The 19,449-nt window shown below is 43.7% G+C and overlaps 1 protein-coding gene and 1 long non-coding RNA gene across 2 annotated transcripts; one reads left to right on the top strand and one right to left on the bottom strand.

Moving 5' to 3' along the window:
* Positions 1-1,424: 1,424 nt before the first annotated feature.
* On the top strand, positions 1,425-8,302 carry Nanp (N-acetylneuraminic acid phosphatase). The gene is made up of 2 exons (XM_021252166.2): positions 1,425-1,558; positions 6,334-8,302. The coding sequence occupies exons 1-2, from the start codon at positions 1,469-1,471 to the stop codon at positions 6,985-6,987; spliced, it is 744 nt and encodes a 247-aa protein (XP_021107825.1). The 5' UTR covers positions 1,425-1,468; the 3' UTR covers positions 6,988-8,302.
* LOC110347467 (uncharacterized) lies at positions 1,984-19,221 on the bottom strand. Its single transcript, XR_002392123.2, has 3 exons — positions 18,867-19,221; positions 2,792-2,896; positions 1,984-2,342 (listed from the first exon to the last, which is right to left on the bottom strand). It is a non-coding gene; the product is annotated as an uncharacterized LOC110347467 (long non-coding RNA).
* Between the last annotated feature and the right edge of the window lie 228 nt (positions 19,222-19,449).

The following is a 19,449-nucleotide window of genomic DNA, read 5'->3' on the forward strand; positions in this document are numbered from 1 at the left end:
ACATTTCTCAAAACTTCTCAAACTCTATAGTTAAAAGCTGTGCTTCTCAGATGGGTGTGGTAGTGCACACCTGTAAGCCCAGAACTCTCCGAGGCTAAGGCAGTAGAATCACAAATTTGAGCCCAGCCTGGGCAATTAAATCCTGTCTCAAAACAAAAAATAAAAAGGGCTAGGGATGTAACTCAGTGTGAAAGTTTGGGTTCCTTCCCCAGTGTGTGAGAGTGTATGTGTGGGTGGGGGGAGCTATGTTTCTTTTTGTTGTCAAATTATATCTCAATAAAATTCCCAAAAAATTCTCCTTAAAAACAATGTATTACTGGGCAAAATAACAAGATATCCGGGATTTTTTTTTTTTAAAGTCCTGAAGCAGAAGAAGAACAAGTTCTTCCCAGCCTTGGGCAGTTCCCCCCTTCTATGATCAAGCCCCCCCACACACACACAGGGTCAACCCCCCCCCCCCCAGCTGTAACTCCTTGTTCTGACATTGGCAACTATGTCCTGTTCACAAGGAACAAAACTGTCATCATGTGAGACGTGACTAAACTTGCTTTTTGTTTCCTTCTGTTACCTCACTTGCCCACCTCCCCAGTTTCACGTCACTAGAAAGACCACCCCTCCTTTCGACCAAATGTATAAAACTGAAACTTTTCCGTTTTTCTGAGCTCTTCTTTTGGACAAGTCAATTGAGCTGTTGTTCACCTAAAACCTGAAATAAGTCCTCCTGAATCCCGTTGGTCTTTCCTATTTCTTGGAATTCTGCAACACTCCAGCACATAAAAAGAATGAAGGGATAATAACACTAAGAGTTTTTACAATACCAAGATAACAGAAGAAGAGTTAACCAAGTTATTAATTCTATTCTTAGCTTTACTTTCAAATTTAAACATAACCGAGTCCAGCAAAATTAGCTACCCTGGGAGCGCTGGCCGCAGGCCAGCCGCAGGACCACGCTCTCGCTTTGGACAGGAGCGCCGCGCGCCGGAACTCGCTGGAAATCACCGGAAATCACCTCGAGGCGGCGCTCGGCACCGGTGAGGCCCAGGGTGAGGCGGTCAAGATAGACCGCTGGAGAGGCCGAAAGAGACACCGAAGGCCAGCGGGGGATACAGGGACTGGAGGCTGCTCTCGTGGGGCCAGAGGGAACCGTGGTCTTCCTCCGTGGGCGGCGACCCCCACCGACGCGACGAGACAGGAGCAGCCACAAGTCTAGACCACAATTTGAACACCCTGCCAGGCGCACGCGCGATGTGAAACAGATTCCGGAGTCTCGCGGGATCTTCCCGTTCTCAGCCTCTCAGGTACGCGGTAGCTGGCGGGAGTTCCAGAGAGGCCACGGCGGACTAGCTCAGCGGCCGGCGGCTCTTTGCTGCTGCGCTGGGTCAGCTGGCCTTGCTGGCGGTCTACATTTTCTCCCGCAGCCTCACGCCTGCGCAAGTGGCACAGCGGGCCGTGGCCGGGCACTTGGGCCATGGGGTTGACCCGCGTGAGGGCCGTGTTCTTCGACCTGGACAACACACTCATCGACACGGCCGGAGCGAGCCGGAGGGGCATGTCAGAGGTAATGGCCCGCCCTGCGCGCTCTCGTCCTCGTTTCCCTGCGCCCCAGTCTCGCGGGGCTGGTTGTGCGCGAACCGGCGGACCTCGCCCCAGGGTTATCGGTCCGGGCCCTGGCCCCGGGAACCCTGCCCCAGGGACCCCTCCCGATGTCTCGGCCTTCGGCGTCCCCGCGGCGCGGCCTCGGTGGCTGTGAGACTCGGCCTAGGGCCACGCGCTCTTGACCCCGGACTTGGCATTTGTTATAAGGAAACCCCCGGAGGTCTGTCCTTACTGTTCCTGCGGGTGCCCCTAGGCTTTCTCTGCTTTTTTTCCCCTCTACCTTCAGCTTCCAGGAGAGATGGAAGAATTCTTAGATGTGGAAAAACCATTTTCCAAAGCCAGTCATCGACTCCCAAGTGCCCGGTGCTTCTTGCTTCATCAGATAGCTTTTTTAATTTATTCTTTTATTTTTATTTTTATTTTTGGTACCGGGGATCGAATTCGGGACCTTGCGCTTGCGAGGCAGGTGTCGGAACCACTGAGCCCCATCAGGTAGTTTTTTGTCTTCCCAGGTCTTACGCCTCTTCATCCTTTTCTTCTTGGCACATTCCACGCGGGCTGCATGTTCATGTCTGTCTTATGCTTTTAACAAGTTGAAACGAACACCTTTCTTGGACTCTCCTTCCTATGGTAGATCTGGCCTCTCTTGACAGCCCTGTTGTTAGGAGAAATCTATTCCTCCTGTCTTCATGTCTCTCCCACATGTTTATTCCTGAATCTTTGCAAGGGAGCATCTGTCTCCACCACTAGAATGAAATAGATTTGCCAGGACATTAGAGCCTTTCAGAGTACCAGGATCCCTAGACATTGTGTGTGTTTGTGTGTATACACGTGCATGTACGTGGTGGGGCTGGAACCCTGGCCTTGTGCCTAGTGCGCCACCACTGAACAACATTGCAAGTCCTTTGAATATGTCTTACCACCTTTATTGACACCTTCCACTGTTGATTGCCCCATCTTCACATTGAGTTTGAGTCACAGTTCTCCCAGTACAAGTTACCTTTCCATTCTAAGGCTCAGATCCTCATAAAATTTGAATAATGATATTAGTTCTCATTAATCATGTCAGGAAGATTTAATACAATACATGGGAAGTATGTAGCATCCAGTGTTCACGCAATGAATTGTACCACCATCCACCTTTTTCTCCCATTCCTCTCTACTCCCTGCCAGTGAATATCCCCCTTGCTCTTACCTTAATTTCAGCTGGACTCATCTCTCATCTAGACTGTTGTTTTCATCTTTTCTCCAGTCTGACCAGGTTCATTTCATCCTCCACATTTCTGCCACAGTGTGACTTCTAAAACAAAAATTTACCTGGGAGTTTTAGGCCAGAGGATCACATGAGCCCAGGAATTCAAGACCAGCCTGGGCAACAGTGAGATTCTAACTCAAAAAAAGAGAAGACTATATTTCTTCCCAGTCTTTGTACCCTCGCTTACATTAGCACCACACTTTGTTGTTTAGATATCTCTAAATACAATATCAAAGGCTGTTACTAATTTTTGCAACTCAGATACTTGCAACTAATGAGCTTCTTGAGCAGGAATATGCTATCTTAATTATCTTTGTTGACACATGGCAAATATTGAACAAATACTGGGTGGGTGGGCAAAAATTCTGATCTCCAGTCGTGGTGCATTACCACCTCCTTTATAAATAGCCTGTAAAATGAATAGAATTAGTTGGTGTGGATACTTTATCATATGAGAGTACCACACCAATCATAATTGTTGATCTGCTCAAAAGTAACATGTTAGTAATTTACTTATGGAGGAATGAGGAAAGGACCAACTTTTGCTTTGGGCATGGGAAGAAGGACTCATGCTGACTGTGTATCGGTTTTAATTTTTTCATCATCTGGGAAAGTTATTTCTTTCCACCCTCTTCAAGTCTGTCTTTCAGTGTCACTACACAAGAGGAATCCTACAGAAATTTATAGTTTTTCACTGAACAAAGCAAAAGATTTCTGCATTTGTGAATTTACTTTTAGTGGGAATGACAATGAATATAATAAATATATTTATATTAGGTATGTTAGAAAAAGTGGACAGGGAATGGAATTGCAATTTTATTTTTGTTGTTGTTGTTGTATTTTTGGTACCGGGGATTGAACTCAGGTCCTTGCACTTGCACAGAAGAGGTGAAACCACTGAGCTAAATCCCTGGCCCTGGAATTGCAATTTTAAATAGACCAAAGTTTACCGCATTGAGTCAATGATATTTGAGCAAAAACCTGAACTACAAAAGTAACAAGGGCTGCTTGCATTGCTGTTCTGTGTGCAGGCACTCATCATACTTAATGCAGCTCCTTCACATCTAAATAATCATTATTCAGAAAATACTTAAAAGTGTTACTAGGTGTTACATGGCTCCCAGACTAGCCCTCAAAAAATCTTTTAAAATCCACTTAGCTAAACTAGTATTTATGACAGTAACTTTAGTTCTGAGAGTAGAAAGTAGAAGATAGTGCTTCCTTTTTTGTATATGTTCAGAAAGCACCTTTGAGTTTGTTTTAATCTGTAAATTGATACTTCCTCTCTATCACAGTAGGAACCCTCTTCAGGCCTAAAGGCTCATTGTGTCAGAATCCTTTTCAAACCTGCCTTACCCATGTCCTCACACTCCAAGTTGGAAACCTCTCATACTCTCGATGCAGGGGCTAGGAAAGTTTATAATAATGTATATTGATTAAACCTAGGTGTTATTTCTGTTTGAACTAACATGTGAATGACTGGTAAATTTTTTCCCCTAAGAATGTTAATATTATTAAAATGCATGCTGAGTGCAGTGGCCCATGCCTATAGTCCAGCTACTTGAAAGACTGAGGTAGGAGGATCACAAGTCCAAGCCCATCCTAGGCGACTTAGCAAGGCCCTGTCTCAAAACAAAAAGGGCCAAGGGCCAGGGATTTAGCTCAGTGGTTTCGCCGGTTGCTGTGCAAGCGCAAGGACCTAAGTTCGATTCCTGGTACAAAAAAAAAAAGAATTTGGGCTGGGGATTTAGCTCAGTGGTTCCGCCACCTGCCTTAAAAGCAGAAGGACCCGAGTTCGATCCCCAGTACCAAAAAAAAACCTTATAAAACAAAAAGGGCCAGGGATGTAGCTCAGTGCAAGGCCTTGGGTTCAATCCCCAGTACACCACCTCTCAAAAAAAGAGTAATTTAGGGCCGGGGATTTAGCTCAGTGGTTCCACCACCTGCCTCGCAAGCGGAAGGTCCCAAGTTCCATCCCTGGTACCAAAAAAACAACAAAAAAAGAGTAATTTAGTTACTGTTGCTAGAAAAGACATAACCATGGAGGTTGGAAAACCTTGATATGCTAATTGAAATTTAACTTTATAAAGCAAAATTTTTCAGTGTCTTACCTTCACTTAAAAGTTTTAGGGCCAGTATATTTTTCTTGAGCTAATAAGAGTTTTCTAATTAACACAAAGAATCTGAAAAATAATCCTTTTTCCTTTGTTGTAAAGGATTCTTAAACGCTGTGGGAAGAAAAATGTGTATGTTTAATCTCTTTTTCCTTTTCAGTAAGTGAATTGAGTTTCTGGTGTGAGTAGAATGTCGCTTAATCCCAGTTTCATTTAGGGCAACACATTTTAACTTACTGGACTGCTTTGCTTCAACAGCAGACCCTATGGAAGGCATGTCAGGGAAGATGCTCAGAGATGAGACTGGAGGGGCCATCTGGAACCAGCCTGCAAAGAGCCTTTGAGGTCATGCCATAGGAACTGTTGCCTATGGCTTCATAGAGCAAGGCTTCTCTGGCTACGGACTTTATTTGGCTACAGAACCATTCATGCATATAGGCTGGGGCTAAAGTGTTGCCCCAGGAGCAGTGTACAACTAACAAGGGGCAAAAACTGGTGGATAAATACCACGCTGTTACCTTTAGGAAGGACAGGTGGAAAAAATTCTGTGTCCTTCCCCAGACACCGCCCCTCCTCACCCCTTGGTAAGATGCTCACCAATACATCTATATTAGATTCCTCCCCTACCTGTCATACTGTCATATTCCCCACACACCTCAGCACTTCCTGGGGCCACCTCCTAAATGAACGGCCTGCAGCTGAAGCCTGTCTCAGGATTTGAGCCAAAGAAAGTCAGCTTCTTTGGAGATGAGTGACATACCTGGATGGGATTAAAAAGCACCTGCTTGATGAGCTGGGGGTTAGCTCAGTAGAAAATATGGCTAGCATGTAAGAGGGCCTGGGTTTTACCCCAAGCACCACCAAAAAAAGAAGGTAGCTTGTTATTGGCTATGGCTATGTATGAAGAACCTTCTTAGAATAGAAATTGGGTATATATATATATATATACACACACACACACACACATATGTGTGTGTACATCTACATATATGAAGGAGTTGTCTAGAGAAGTTAGGAATCCTCACCATGATCCCTCTAAAACCAAGGCCAATTTCCACCAACTGGGGATGGAGCTGCTTCAGACTCTGCCAGCCACTGTAGAGCCACAACTTCTTGGGGCATGACTGTTAAAGACAAAGTGCTCTGCGTGTGTGTGTGTGTGTGTGTGTGTAAAATCCAAGGCTTGCACACTGAGCTGCATCCCTGGCCCTTTTTTATTTTTTATTTTGAGAGAGAGTCTTACTGCGTTGCCCAGTCTGGATTCAAACTTAAAATCCTGCCTCAGTCTCTCAGAGTGTTGAAATTACAAGCATGTGCCACCATGGCTAGCTACAAAGTACATTAACCAAGTTATTTTCCTTTGTTTAGGTAATAAAGCTATTACAATCAAAATATCATTATAAAGAAGAAGCTGAAATCATCTGTGATAAAGTACAAGTTAAACTCAGCAAAGAATCCTTTCATCCTTACAATATGTGCATTACAGACCTAAGGACTTCCCACTGGGAAGAAGCAATCCGGGAAACAAAAGGTGGTAAGGACAACAGGAGATTGGCTGAGGAATGTTATTTCTTGTGGAAGTCTACTCGTCTACAGCATATGACCCTAGCTGAAGATGTCAAAGCCATGCTCACAGAACTTCGAAAGGAGGTCCGCCTACTCTTGTTAACAAATGGTGACAGACAGACACAGCGGGAAAAGATCGAGGCTTGTGCCTGTCAGTCCTACTTTGATGCTATTGTTGTAGGTGGAGAGCAGAAAGAGGAGAAACCAGCACCTTCCATATTTTATCACTGTTGTGATCTCCTTGGAGTACAGCCTGGGGACTGTGTGATGGTTGGCGACACACTAGAAACTGATATACAAGGAGGTCTCAATGCAGGGCTGAAAGCTACAGTCTGGATAAACAAGAGTGGAAACATGCCTCTGACATCCCCCATTCCACATTATATAGTTTCTTCTGTGTTAGAATTACCTGCTCTCTTACAGAATATCGATTGTAAAGTCAGTTTGTCTATTTGAAGCACATAAAAAGGCGCAATTCCAAACTTTAGAGTATTTCCAGGGTTGAAGCTAAGATGAGTTAAGCCATTCTGAAATAATTTGATTTAGGATTTAATAGCCAATTTGTGAGGGTCTTCCCAACCCCATTGCTTTTTACAACTAATCATTGAATTGTAGTTATATCTGAAAATCCAGATTATGTTAATACAGGTTACTTTTAGTGCTGTAGTTCAAAAAACTGGAGGAAATACATCATTTTTTTAGTCTGTAATTTGAGATTTTAAAAAATTGTTTTTGTGGGGTTTTGTTTGTTTGTTTGTTTGTTTGTTTTGGTACCAGGGATCAAACTCAGGACTTTGCGCTTGTGAGGCAGGTGCAGGCACCACTGAGCCAAATCCCTGGCCCAAAAAATTGTATTTTTAATCATTTAGTACTTTGGCTCTATGGTACAAAGCAGGATAGCTTACACCTGGATATGCAAATGCAGGTTGTATGGCTTAAAAACAGATAATTTTTTAAAACAGTTACTCTAAATAGATAATACATTTATAGTAGAGATTTATCAGATTAATTGGATCTGGTTAATATGAAATAAATACTAAATCATGCAAATCTATACATTTCATAGTAAAATTATTTGGGATTTTTAAACAAACCGTATCTTTGCCTGCTTTGGGTGTGTACTTTCTGTTATGAATCTAATGCTTCTGCATGAGCTTTTTTGAAGGGGGTGATTTTTCTGTGGTGTTTACATGACAAATAGATTGTTAGGGTTAAAAAAATAGCTGTTAAAGTCAACATATGGTGCTTACTTTTTTAAAACGAGCTCATAACATTCTTGTAGTTGTGCCTCGTATGGAAATATTTTTTCCCAGGCACACAACGGAATTGAGAGGACAAGACTTGCTGGGGATAAGTGCAAGCCACAAGGCACCAAAAAGTCCTTTTCCTCCTATGGGTCCATAAGAGAACTGCTTCTGTGGAGCCTAATCATGCACCCCAGCCCCATTTGTTCTCTCTTAACTAAGTAGTTTCACCCATACGATAAAACTAATAGAAAATTAAGTTTTGCTATGAACCATTTCCACCGTGCCATTTTAATATTTGAGTGACTCTATTAAATCTTAAATGTTTTCTACATTTGCAGAACCGTCATTGTATCTAATTCATCACTGCATCTAATTCAGGGTTCATTTTGAGTTTAATTAATACTTCCAATAGCAAGGCATCACCTTGTAATGAGAAGTTTTCCCAGAATTGTTAGGCTACACAGTCTCATGATTCCACTAACCAAGGTTGAAGTGAAGCAGTTAATAAAAGAAATATTACTTCGGTTTTGGTTTTGTTTTTACATTAAGTACTGATGTAGATATTAGACTGTATGTTTGGACGAGTATAGCTGTAACTCTTAAGAATGATACTTAGAATCAAGTTCTATACTGTATCTGAACCTAAAAGCCAGTTTTATGTCTAAGAACTGGATTCTCTGCCTTGTGTAGATGTCCTTTGTGTTTACTCTGACTTGATTTTTAAAGATACGATTGTGCCTTGACTGCCCTAGAGTACTGTTACAATGAAGCTAAAGACCTGTGAACAGGGTGTATTCCAGGTATGGTGCCTATATGCTTTGATTGGATTTTAGCTATTAAAAGTTGTTAAAGTTTGTAGGATTTTGGCAAAAATAATTATGTGCATGATTTCTCTAGTAGATGAATTGACATGTAATGCCGAGGCCTCATCCTTTTAGCTGTCCCACAGGGTGGGTGCAGGTAGTGTCACATTCATCATGCTGACTGGTAAATGACTCCTATGTCATGGTAGCAAATCTCAGCAAGATAGCTTCTGGAAAGTTATGTGAGCAGTTCTTAGCCAAAATGATCTGGGGGACGATAGGAGATTAAACATCCTTGTCTTCATAGTGTTCCACATTCCATTTGCACCTTCCTCAGGGAAGAACTTCATCCTTTTTACCTTCTGACTTGAATGTCACAGAAGAAATTTTAAAACTTTGGAATGTTTGGAAACTTTGGAATAAAAACTATGGTTTTTATTAATAATGTTTTTGGTTTAGAACAATATTCCTTAAAAATTAAACAATGATATAACAGTGGTGTTTGGTAATTTTTTTTTTTCAGTTTTTCCATAGTGGCAGGCTCTTACAAAGCAGAAATTCTCAATGTCCAGAGGCTTTCCCAAATACTAGTTAGAGAAAGGTCTAGAGTAGACACAAGTGGACTAACACAAGATGGACATGTCCCTCGCCTGTGTACATGTCTGCTTCATGCACAGACAACTAGATCTGGGAATGCTGGGTTAGTGCCATAGGGAAGCAGTTTCTCATAGAAGTACTTAGTTCATCACTTTCAAACTTTGCAACTCACAATAAACATTTTCCATGGCTGGGTATGTAACTCAGTGATAGAGTGCTTGCCTGGCTTCCATCCTCAGCACCAGACAAAAAAATTATATCACAAACTCTTAAATACTTATAGTGAGCATATTAACATGTATATATAATATAGTTAAGCTTCCCAAAATGTATCCATGCTACATGTCATGCACATTTTTCATTCAATTTTTTAAGTTTGGAAATGTTTTCATTTTGAAAAAGCACTACTTGAAATACATAAGTCAAAAAGTGGCAAAACCGGGCTGGGGATTTAGCTCAGTGGCACTGCGCCTCCCTTCCCTCAAAAGTGCAAGGTCCTGAGTTCGATCCCTGGTACCAAAAAAAAAAAGTGGCAAAACCTACCTGCCCTGAAAGCCCCTCACTTTATTAGCTCCAAGTGTATCTGCATGTTGAAGTATGACTGTGGGATTCATTAAATTCAGGAGGTTTATTTCTGCATATCAGCTTTGGGAAACAGTCTGGCTGAGGATGATGGAGAGTCATGAAGCTTCTGTTGAAGCTATTTGTGTTAAGAACACAGCATCTTCATGGTCTCAGCCATGAGAGATATCCATGAAGCTGGTTCCCTGGACTCTGCCCCTCAGAGCCCTGGCCCCTGCTCCAGGCTGACCTGGTGGCCCTGTACCTGCTGCATAGCCCATCCTGGTGGTTCTCTGCTCTTGGGTTGGATATCTTGTTCTCTGTGTTCCCTTTGTTTATTCTCTCTTTGTGGTATGCATTCCTATATAGGTTCTCTGTAAATGTATGTGGGAGGTAAATAATTCCTTATGTCTTTGGATAGTATTGTCATGGGCATGTCAAAGGTCTTACGCCTACAGTCTTCTAGCAGTCATGTGGCCAATTTCTTTTGTTTTTGTTTTTTTCCTCTTAGAACCTTGTTTTTCTCCAGTGGCCCTGGTGATGTGCCTTGGCAAAGGTATATTTTTATCCTGTGTGCTTGACATTCTGAACCCTTTCAGTCAAACTTTATATTCGTTAGTCCTGAGAAATGCATTTATTTAATAGCTGCCTTCCTTGTTTTGTTTTTGTGTGGTGTCCCCCATCCCCCCCGTTCCCCCCCGCCCCCCCCCCGCCAGTTTCTCTTTCTGGAATTCCTATACAGATGTTAGACTTCCTCCACTCATCCTCCACTTTGTTTTCTCTCTCCTGTTTTGCCTTCTGTTATTTTGTTAACTTTTCTTAGAGGTTTCTTTGGGGAAGGGGGTACTGGGGATTTAACTGTGGCCCCTTACACATGCTAGGCCTACCACTAAGCTACATCCTTGATCTTTTTCTTTTCTTTTTTTTTTTTTTAAGACAAGGTCTCTATTTAGTCTTGGCTGATGAACTCACTGTGTAGCCGAGGCTGGCCTTAAACTTGTGATCCTCCTGCCTCAGCCTCCAAGATAGCTGAGATTACAGGCATGGACCATCATGCCTGGCTTTCTTCAACTTTTGTCTTCCAGTGATTCTATTGGGTTTTTTCCCCCTGATTGCTATCATACTTTTTCATTTTGAAAAGCTTTTTAAAATGTTCTAAATGCTCCTTCACCCATTTTTTGTTTCTGAGAAAGAGCCTGACCTACAGATAAGATACTCAGCTCAAAATCTTTTAAAGTCACAGGAGGTAAACTGGCTTTAACCACTAGACAATGTAGGAAATGCTAACTTAATATTCAAAATAGTTCACCTTTAATATTACAGTTTTTAGGGCTGGGGATTTAGCTCAGTGGCACCACACAAGGTCCTGAGTTCGATGCCCAGTACTAAAAAAGAAAAAAATAGTTTTTAGTGCTTAAAGGAATCACTGGTCATTTTATTGGTGCTTAGAGTTTAAGAAATTTACCTGTTTAGATTCACATATAGGTGTCATCAGCCCATCAGCATCTGTGCTCAGATGCTAATAAGATATTGCCAATGTAACTTGGTCCACAACAGCTCTCCCAACCCCGCGTTCCTGTGTCCACACATGAGTGGTATGGTGCAGGCTGCCTCCCTGGCAGCAGGCCATGCTGCACTTGAGTGGTCCCGGTGGGCGTGGCAGGCACTCTATTTGTTGAGTGAAGGATGATTGCCTATTCCTATGAAAGTTTTTTTCTAATTAAACAAAATTCCCACTTCCCCTAATCAAGGGACAGCTCATCAGCTAGTTGATTTTTTTTAAAGTTTACTTTTTTCCCCACCACATTGAATTGTACTTCCCGCCATCCAGCAGAGCAAACAGAACTCTGTGATACAGTGATGATGATGCTCATTTCTGACTGGCCAATCTTCAGGGAGCAGCTGGTAACCCACACTGCCTTGCTCATTGGAAATGATGGTGGACAGATGGTTGAATGCTGAGAAATGCCCATTTATTTGAAAGATCCATTTAATGGAGAAAATCTTTTTTAAAGTACAGTTTACAAACTGTAGTGTCTAATACCTAGGATGGAAAATATCCTTAGTAGAATTTGAAATGTGCCTTTATTAGGAAAGGCTTTTTCTTTTAAGTGAACTTTATAGGCCACTGATGGCAAACCTTTTAGAGCTTTCAACAATACAAACAGCCTGCTGCAGCATGAATGCCATAGGTTCACCACCACTGCTAGTATTGAGTATTTACTGAGGGGAGAGAACACAAAAGGAAGGCATGTGCCTAGCATGCAAGAGGCCCTAGGTTTGATCCCCAGCACTGCAAAAGAAAATAAATTTTAAAAAATATTTAAGAGGGCAAAAGTAGCTGCAGTCAGTTGAAGAGAAACTAAAAGCAATACAAAAGCAATTACTAGAGCTAGAGGTTTAGCTCAGTAGCAGAGTACCTAGAGACCCTGAATTTGATCCTCAGTACTACAAAAAGGGAAGAAAAGAGAAATCAAGGGCTGTTTCAGTAATCTATTACTGAAAAACCCACATGTAATTCCCCAAACTTAGTGGATTAAAATAACAGCAATCACTTATTTGCAGCATTAGCTGGGATTCTTGGTTGTGAAGAAACTGAAAGGGCCACACTCATAAGCTGGCAGTTTGTGCTGGCTGTCAGCAAGGAGCCAAGCTGGGCTGTAGGGCCCATGCCTGGAGCAGACTGACTTGCCATGAGGTCCCAGAGCCTTTCCATGGGGCTAACAGGGCTTCCTCTCATCATGGTGGCTGGGTTCCAATCAGGGGCACTGCAAGGCAGCCGAACCCAGTGAGTAAATACTAAGCCTCGGTTTGCAACATGCTGTCTAATATCTCATTGGCAAGAGCTAGTCACAGAAGCTAAATCATTACTTCTGTGAGGAGAGTGGGTCCTGGTTTGGCCACATCACTAAGCAGTGGAGAGAGAGAGGCAAGAAGGAAGATGAGATGTTTGTTCAATGTGAAGAAGCAAGCTGCATCCTGGCACATGTATTTCTATTTCCATTAATATTTATGATAATAAAACGAGCCACTGAATTCACTTTCTTATCTAAGAGAATTGCTGCTCAATTTGACATACCAACAACTAGCTCAACAGTTGAAGTTACTTCACTAATCGGAGAAATCTGAAAAAGTGACATCTTCCTCTAAAATCTGATCTATTCAATTGATAATAAATTTACACATTATTTCATGAGTCCATAACCCTCCAACCCCAAACACACACACACACACACACACACACACACACACACACACACACACACACACACACACCTCTATCTAACCATAGGCCCTCTGAAATAAAAACCTGGTTAATTTGTTGGTGTCTAATACCTTTATCACACTTGCTAAGTTACTAATAATTAGGGATGTCTATTTCATTTTTTTGTCTGCCTGCCTCAAAGTCTGTAGTTGAAAACAATAAAATCAGCCCAACACGTTAATAAAATAACTTTGAGGACTATGTAGACAGGGCTTCAAGAAACATTGTTAAGATACTTACTCTGCTTCTCTAAAAAGAGCTCTGTAGCGAGGCCCTGGGTTCAATCCCCAACACCACAAAAAAGTAAAGAACAAAGGTAGCTCTATTGTTATATTTAACTTCTGGTAATGACCAAATATTGTGGGAAGTTGGAGGGTTGAAGCCTTCCTCCTGGAAAGACAAACAGCCCAGGCCAAGGCAGAAATAGGTCTTATGCTTGGTGCACACTGAGGCCTTCTATTGACTAAAAAATTGTTAATATTTAAGGATTTCTCAACATTTTCTGATACCTTCATCCCAAACGAGGACATGAAAGACCCACTTGGTGAAATGGCCATGTGAGGTCCATAGTGGTAATGTCTGGGCCACACTGCTTCTGTCCAGGTCCACCACACCCCATGCTGCCATGTGGCAGATTTGACACCCAAGGGCCATGCCTGGAACTCCAGATAGATGTAAACACTGGAGAACAACTTCACAGGAAATAGGAGTGTACTGAACACACATGGCACTGGGGTTTAGAACAAAATGAACTGCTCAGTTATCTGCTGTTCTTTTAACACTGACTCGGTGTGAGTTGGAAGCTTTTCTTCCAAGCTAGATGAAAACTCCAGCCTTTTCTGCTCACTCCCAGAAGACTACTGCATGCACACCCTAAGTCACACACATACTCTGTATCAGAAGTGTGAGAGGACTGGCTCAGCAGAGTAGCCACATTTGTTTGTGCAAGTATAGGCCTGCCCAGCACCCACCTGTCCCAGATGGGCCTCTGGTGGGGATGGAGGATGGATGGATGACCTCTTTTCTTCCATACTTTTCCCCCCTTGTAAATTGGGGAAGATAGGGGAGAGGGCAGGGAATCTCTCATTTTGCTAGAGACTGCTCCTGCCATGAGTATGCTCCACAACTTCCAGGCCACATTTGCCTACCTTGTGGACACTTCAGAGGCCCTTTCTGGACCCATCCAGAACATCCAAATATTGTTTTGTTTTGTTTTCCAGAGGACTTCCCCCCAGACCTTACTACCAGTGGCCCTCACCAGCAGGTACCCTTTCTCTCTCAGGCAGCACTCCTGGGAAGGGTTTAGACAGCTCCAGGTCAGCCTCTGTCCCACATCCCATCCACATCCCTTCCATCTCCTTCACTGTCCTTTTCCCCTGGCCCAGCCCTGTCAAATGTTCATGCTCTCTGCAGTCTACAGGTCAACCTCCACTCCCAGTTTACCATTGTACCTACACACGAGGTTGCCAGAGGAGCCATTCCTCTACCTCCCCCAGGGGCCAGGATCACAGCCTGCAGTGCTCTTTCCAGAGTAATCCCATGGAGTCGGGGTATAGCTGAGTGACAGAACACTTGCTTAGCATGCATGGGGCCGTGGGTTCCATTCCCTGAACTGCAAATGAACACCCCATCTCTATCTCCACTTTCTCAACAATATTATATTCTTTTTTTGGCAGTACCGGAGATTGAACTCAGGACTATGCACTTGTGAGGCAGGTGCAGTGCCACTGAGCTAAATCCCCGGCCCGACAATATTATATTCTTGAATTAGGCAAGGAAGTTCAAAAGTTAAACAAAAGATACTAGCTACTTTGAAAATTTCAGTGAGTCTCATGCTTACTTTGGTATCCAATATCTACTGACTTAGGCCAAAGTGTCAGTTCTGACATCCTAATACATAAGCAAGGAGTATGGTACAATATAGATAAACACTTCCTAAAAGAATGTCAAACAGCAGGCTGTGGTGATGCATGCCTGTAATCTCAGCACTGAGGAGGCTGAGGCAGGAGGATCACCACGAGTTTGAGGCCAGCCTGGACTACATAGTGAGAACCTGTCTAAAAAAAAAAGAATGTCAAATAAGGGAGTGGCTTGCACAGGTGTGGCTCCTAAACTGGGAGCTGAAGGAATGGAACATTCGATCGGGCCAAAAAGGGTTGAGAACATTTCCAGAGAAAACGTGAGTTTAGTTCAGCACAAACTCAGAGCGCTAAACACTGAGTGCTAAGTAATTCGGTATCAGCAATCTCCAAAGAAGGATTGTGATGCCTGGCTGAAGAAGGGATTTGAGCAAGAGATGGTGAGAAATGACATTTACACAGGTTGGGCAGCTCTTGAGAGCAGGCTGTGAACTTGAGACCCACAGTGTGAAGGAAATGACCTCAGCATTTCAGAAAAGGAACGCCCAGGCACATGTCTGAGGCAAGGTGTGAGCACATGTGTGTTCGATACATGAAGAGTTGATTGAACATGTGTGTGTGGGAAACAGGCTGGGTCTGTATGGTGTCTGTGCACCGGTGTGGATGTGGTCTGTGTGTGGGTGTGGTATATAGAATGGCAAGTGGCAAGGCTGAGGTTATGGGTGTTTGGGGAGTGTGGGTGCATGTGTAGGGAGGTGGTCGTGTGCATGTATAGGTGAGGAGTACAGCGTGTATAATGTGTGTGAATGCCACAGCATACTTGTCTACTGGTGTGTAGTGGGTGAAATGTGTGTTGTGCAACTGTGTATAGCACAGTTGTATGACTATGGGGATCGTGTGTGCAGGGAGAGTTTGTGTAAGGATGTGTGCATGAATAGTCTGCTTTGTGTGGTGTGATGTGTGTGAAGTTGTGTCTATAGTAGGAGTTTATTAGTGGGGTATTTGTGTCTGGTGAGGTGTGTAAGTGGTGGGGTTGTACTGAGGAATGAGATATGTGTATAGGAGTTTACAGCAATGTGTTTGCATCAGTAAGAAATGGGGTTGAGGCGTGGGTATGTACTGCTAAGGGTGTCTGGTGGGATTGCATATTGTGGGTGTGCACACAGTGAAGAGTATGTTGGAGGGCTGTGGGTGTGTGCATAGCAGGTGTATGTAAGTGTGAAGTTGTGAATATGAGCTATGTGGTGTGTGTGTGTGTGTGTGTGTGTGTGTGTGGTGGTAGCTGAAGAAAAACAGCATGAAGAACAGACAGTTCCTTTGTTGGGTTAATACCTGCCTGTGTGAGAAAGAGAAATAACTAGAGAGAGGCTGGGAATCTCCTTTAAGACACTGAATGGGCATGCTTGTTCTTAGCCACCACTAACTGTGTGAGCAGAGAAGGAGCAGCTGTCTCAGGCCCCAGAGACAGGCCTCAGAGAACCAGCCTTGCCCTACCCTGATCCTCTACTTCTAGCTTCCAAAACTATGAGAAGATAAATTTCAGTTGTTTATGCCACCCGTCTACATATGTTGCACAAGCTGACTAATGCAGGAGGTGAGAGCTGGAAGGCCTTTGCAGGCCTGGTTCTGTTCTTTCATTCAGTCAACAAACATTTACACAGTACACACATGTGCATGTATACACGTGTGTAGAAAAGTACACAAGGCATAAGTCCACAGCAGGGAATAAAAGGGGCCCAGCCCTGCTCTTATGCAGCTCACAGGCTCAAATGAATCATGGGACACCCCTGCCCCAGTAGATCCCCTCTGTAATTAAACCTCACATGTGCATGTGACTCAGGGTTCCAGGAGTTCCAGGCTATTGATAATAGCCCTAGGGTCCTGGACCACCTTTGGATGTTCTGTTTCATGACCCATGGGACCTGGTCCTTTACCCTACCAGGGTTAATATAAATCTCTTCAGGAACCAACACTGAACTAGGGTCCTGGGCCTCTCAAGAGCCTTTAACATAGGGTGGTAGGGAATGCAAGATCATGCGGCTTCTATGGAAGACAGTTTGGCATTGTCTTCTATAGTTAAACACTTACCCTACAACCCAGTGACTCCATTCACAGGTATTTATTAAAATTAGTAGAAAACTTAGGTTCAAACAAACACAAATAATGTATGGAAACATTTATAGTAGCTCCACAATTGCCAAAAGGAATGAGCTACTGATTCATATGAAAACACAAATAAGGGGCCAGGGATTTAGTTCAGTGGTTCTCCTGCCTGCCTCGCAAGGACCCGAGTTCGATTCCTCAGTTCCAAAAAAAAAAAAAGAAAAAGAAAACACGAATGAATCTTAGACACATTTTGCTAAGTGAAGGATGTCAAATCCCAAAATCTACATAGTATAGAGTTCTTTCCATATAACATCTTAGGAAAGACAAAATGATAGGGACAGAAAACAGATCAGAATTTGCCAGGGACTGAGAGAAGAGAACGGATACCGGCAAAGGGGACACACAGGAGCTTTTGTGGTGCAGGAAGAGTTATGTAGGTTACTGGCATGCCCTAGGATATACGGCAATGCTCTACACTTGTCATTTCTGTACAGCATGAACTTTACTGTATGCAAATTAAAAAGTAACCAACCAGGACAGTAAGGCCCTAATATGGAAAACAGAGGGTGACAAATAATAAATTTATTACTGTACTAGAAAGGTATGAAAAAATCTCACTGAAGATGGTGGGGAGGAGCTAAGTCACTTGGGAAGTTTGCATTGTGGCTGGGAATTGTGAAGCTGAACAAATGCACATAAACAGTGCACTCTAGGTTTTAAGCAATTTTGAAAGCACTTTTCATCTATATGAGGGTCAAATAGATAAGTAAATAAATGAGAGAAGTGGGAGCCAGATTTCTCACTATCCAAGGAAAACATTCAAAGAAGAGGAGACAGCTAGAATGAAGCCTACAGTGTTGGACTTAGACTGGAGCATCAGTGTGAACTCGTGTTTGGTTTAATAGGCATATAGGGAGGTTGGTACGCAGACAATAGACAGATATACAGACTAGATAGATATCAATAGACATGTCTGTATACATGAGTATTTTATAGGCTTATTTCTTGAGCCTTTCCACTGAAAAGGCCTGGAAGTAGTGACCCCCAATAACAACACAGTCCCACTCAGATCTTAGCTTCTAAATATGATTATCCAGTGAAAGGAATCAGGGTCCCTGGGAGATATGGCTTGATATGAAGACTGGGACAAGGAAAATATAAGAGGACCCTGGAATATGGTATGGTGTCAAAGACTAATCAAAAGATGAGGCTATCCCAAGGGGACCAATCTGGATGAGTCCCCAGTGGCTAAAGCTGGAACAATCTGAGCAATGAAATAAATAACAGCCTTAGGTTACAATCAAGAGTATAAGATAAATATACAGGGCTCTATGCTTGTATGAATAAATAATTGAACAAATACATGAACGGAGGGTAAGATGTAGATCTTCCTTACAGAGAATTCTAAATAATATATATAAATATTTACCCCTCCAGGAGGTGGAATTTAATCTAATCCTTCTTGAGTGTGGGCTAGATTTACTAACTTGCTTTCCAAGAACAGAGCATGGAAAGAGAAAAACTGAAACTGTGCAGTGTAGAAAACTAGTAGTCAACACCTGAACCAAGCGATTAAGATTAATGTCACTTATAATGACATGTAGCCATGTACAGTGGCACATACTTGTAGGGTCAGCTACTCAAGAGGATGAGGCAGGACGATCGCTTTCAGGTGTTTGAGCCCAATCTGGTAACATAGTAAGACCTTGTCTTAAAAGAGACTGCGCAGCGCTCTCCAAGACAGAGGGTCCCTGGTTCCTCTCTCCCTGTCGGGCCTCACACCGCCCCTTCCCTTCCCAGCACAACTCCCGCCTTCCCTGCCCCCGGGCCAACCCCCTGCGCTCCTGAGCCCACAACGCCCGGGCCTGCTCTCCTTCACATTCACAGTTACAAATACCTCTATTTGAGGGTTTTAAATTGTCTTCTGGTCTGTATCTTTCAGGAGCATCAAGGATCTTCTACCGTCTATTGTCACTGCTGTGTTCTACGCCCCAGGACAACGTCTGTCACTCGTAGATGCTCAATAAAAGTACACTTATTGACTAGATGATGGAAAGACAAGCAGCTCAGTTTTGTGCCTCCCAGCTCTTCTTTGAAGGTTGGGGTCTTCCCCTTGGCTGCCTAGCTCTCGGGCTCTTTGACGAAAACGCTAGCCCAAGACCCGTAAACAGCAAGCTGCACAGAAAACCTCAGGTACACAGCTAACCCAACAGACGCTCCGCCTGACCGACGTGGATGTTCATTGGCTGGGGGATCGTCTCCGCCCCATCCCACCCCGCCCCCTGGTCCTCAACCACGCCTGGCCCCTCCAGCCCCGCCCTGATCAGCCCCCGCCCCATCCGCTCTGGCCCGGCCCTGCCCCGGCCCGCCCCGCCCCTGACCCACCTCCTTCCGCGCCCCTAACCCGGCCGCACCCCGACCTGGGTCCTGGGCCCCGCCCCGCGCCTCCTCGCCCCGCCCCACCCCTGGAAGACTGACTG

Source organism: Heterocephalus glaber, unplaced genomic scaffold (genome assembly GCF_053883595.1).
Source record: "Heterocephalus glaber isolate CG9 unplaced genomic scaffold, H.glaber_assembly_v1.0 deba00001532, whole genome shotgun sequence".
Classification (NCBI taxonomy): Eukaryota; Metazoa; Chordata; class Mammalia; order Rodentia; family Bathyergidae; genus Heterocephalus; species Heterocephalus glaber.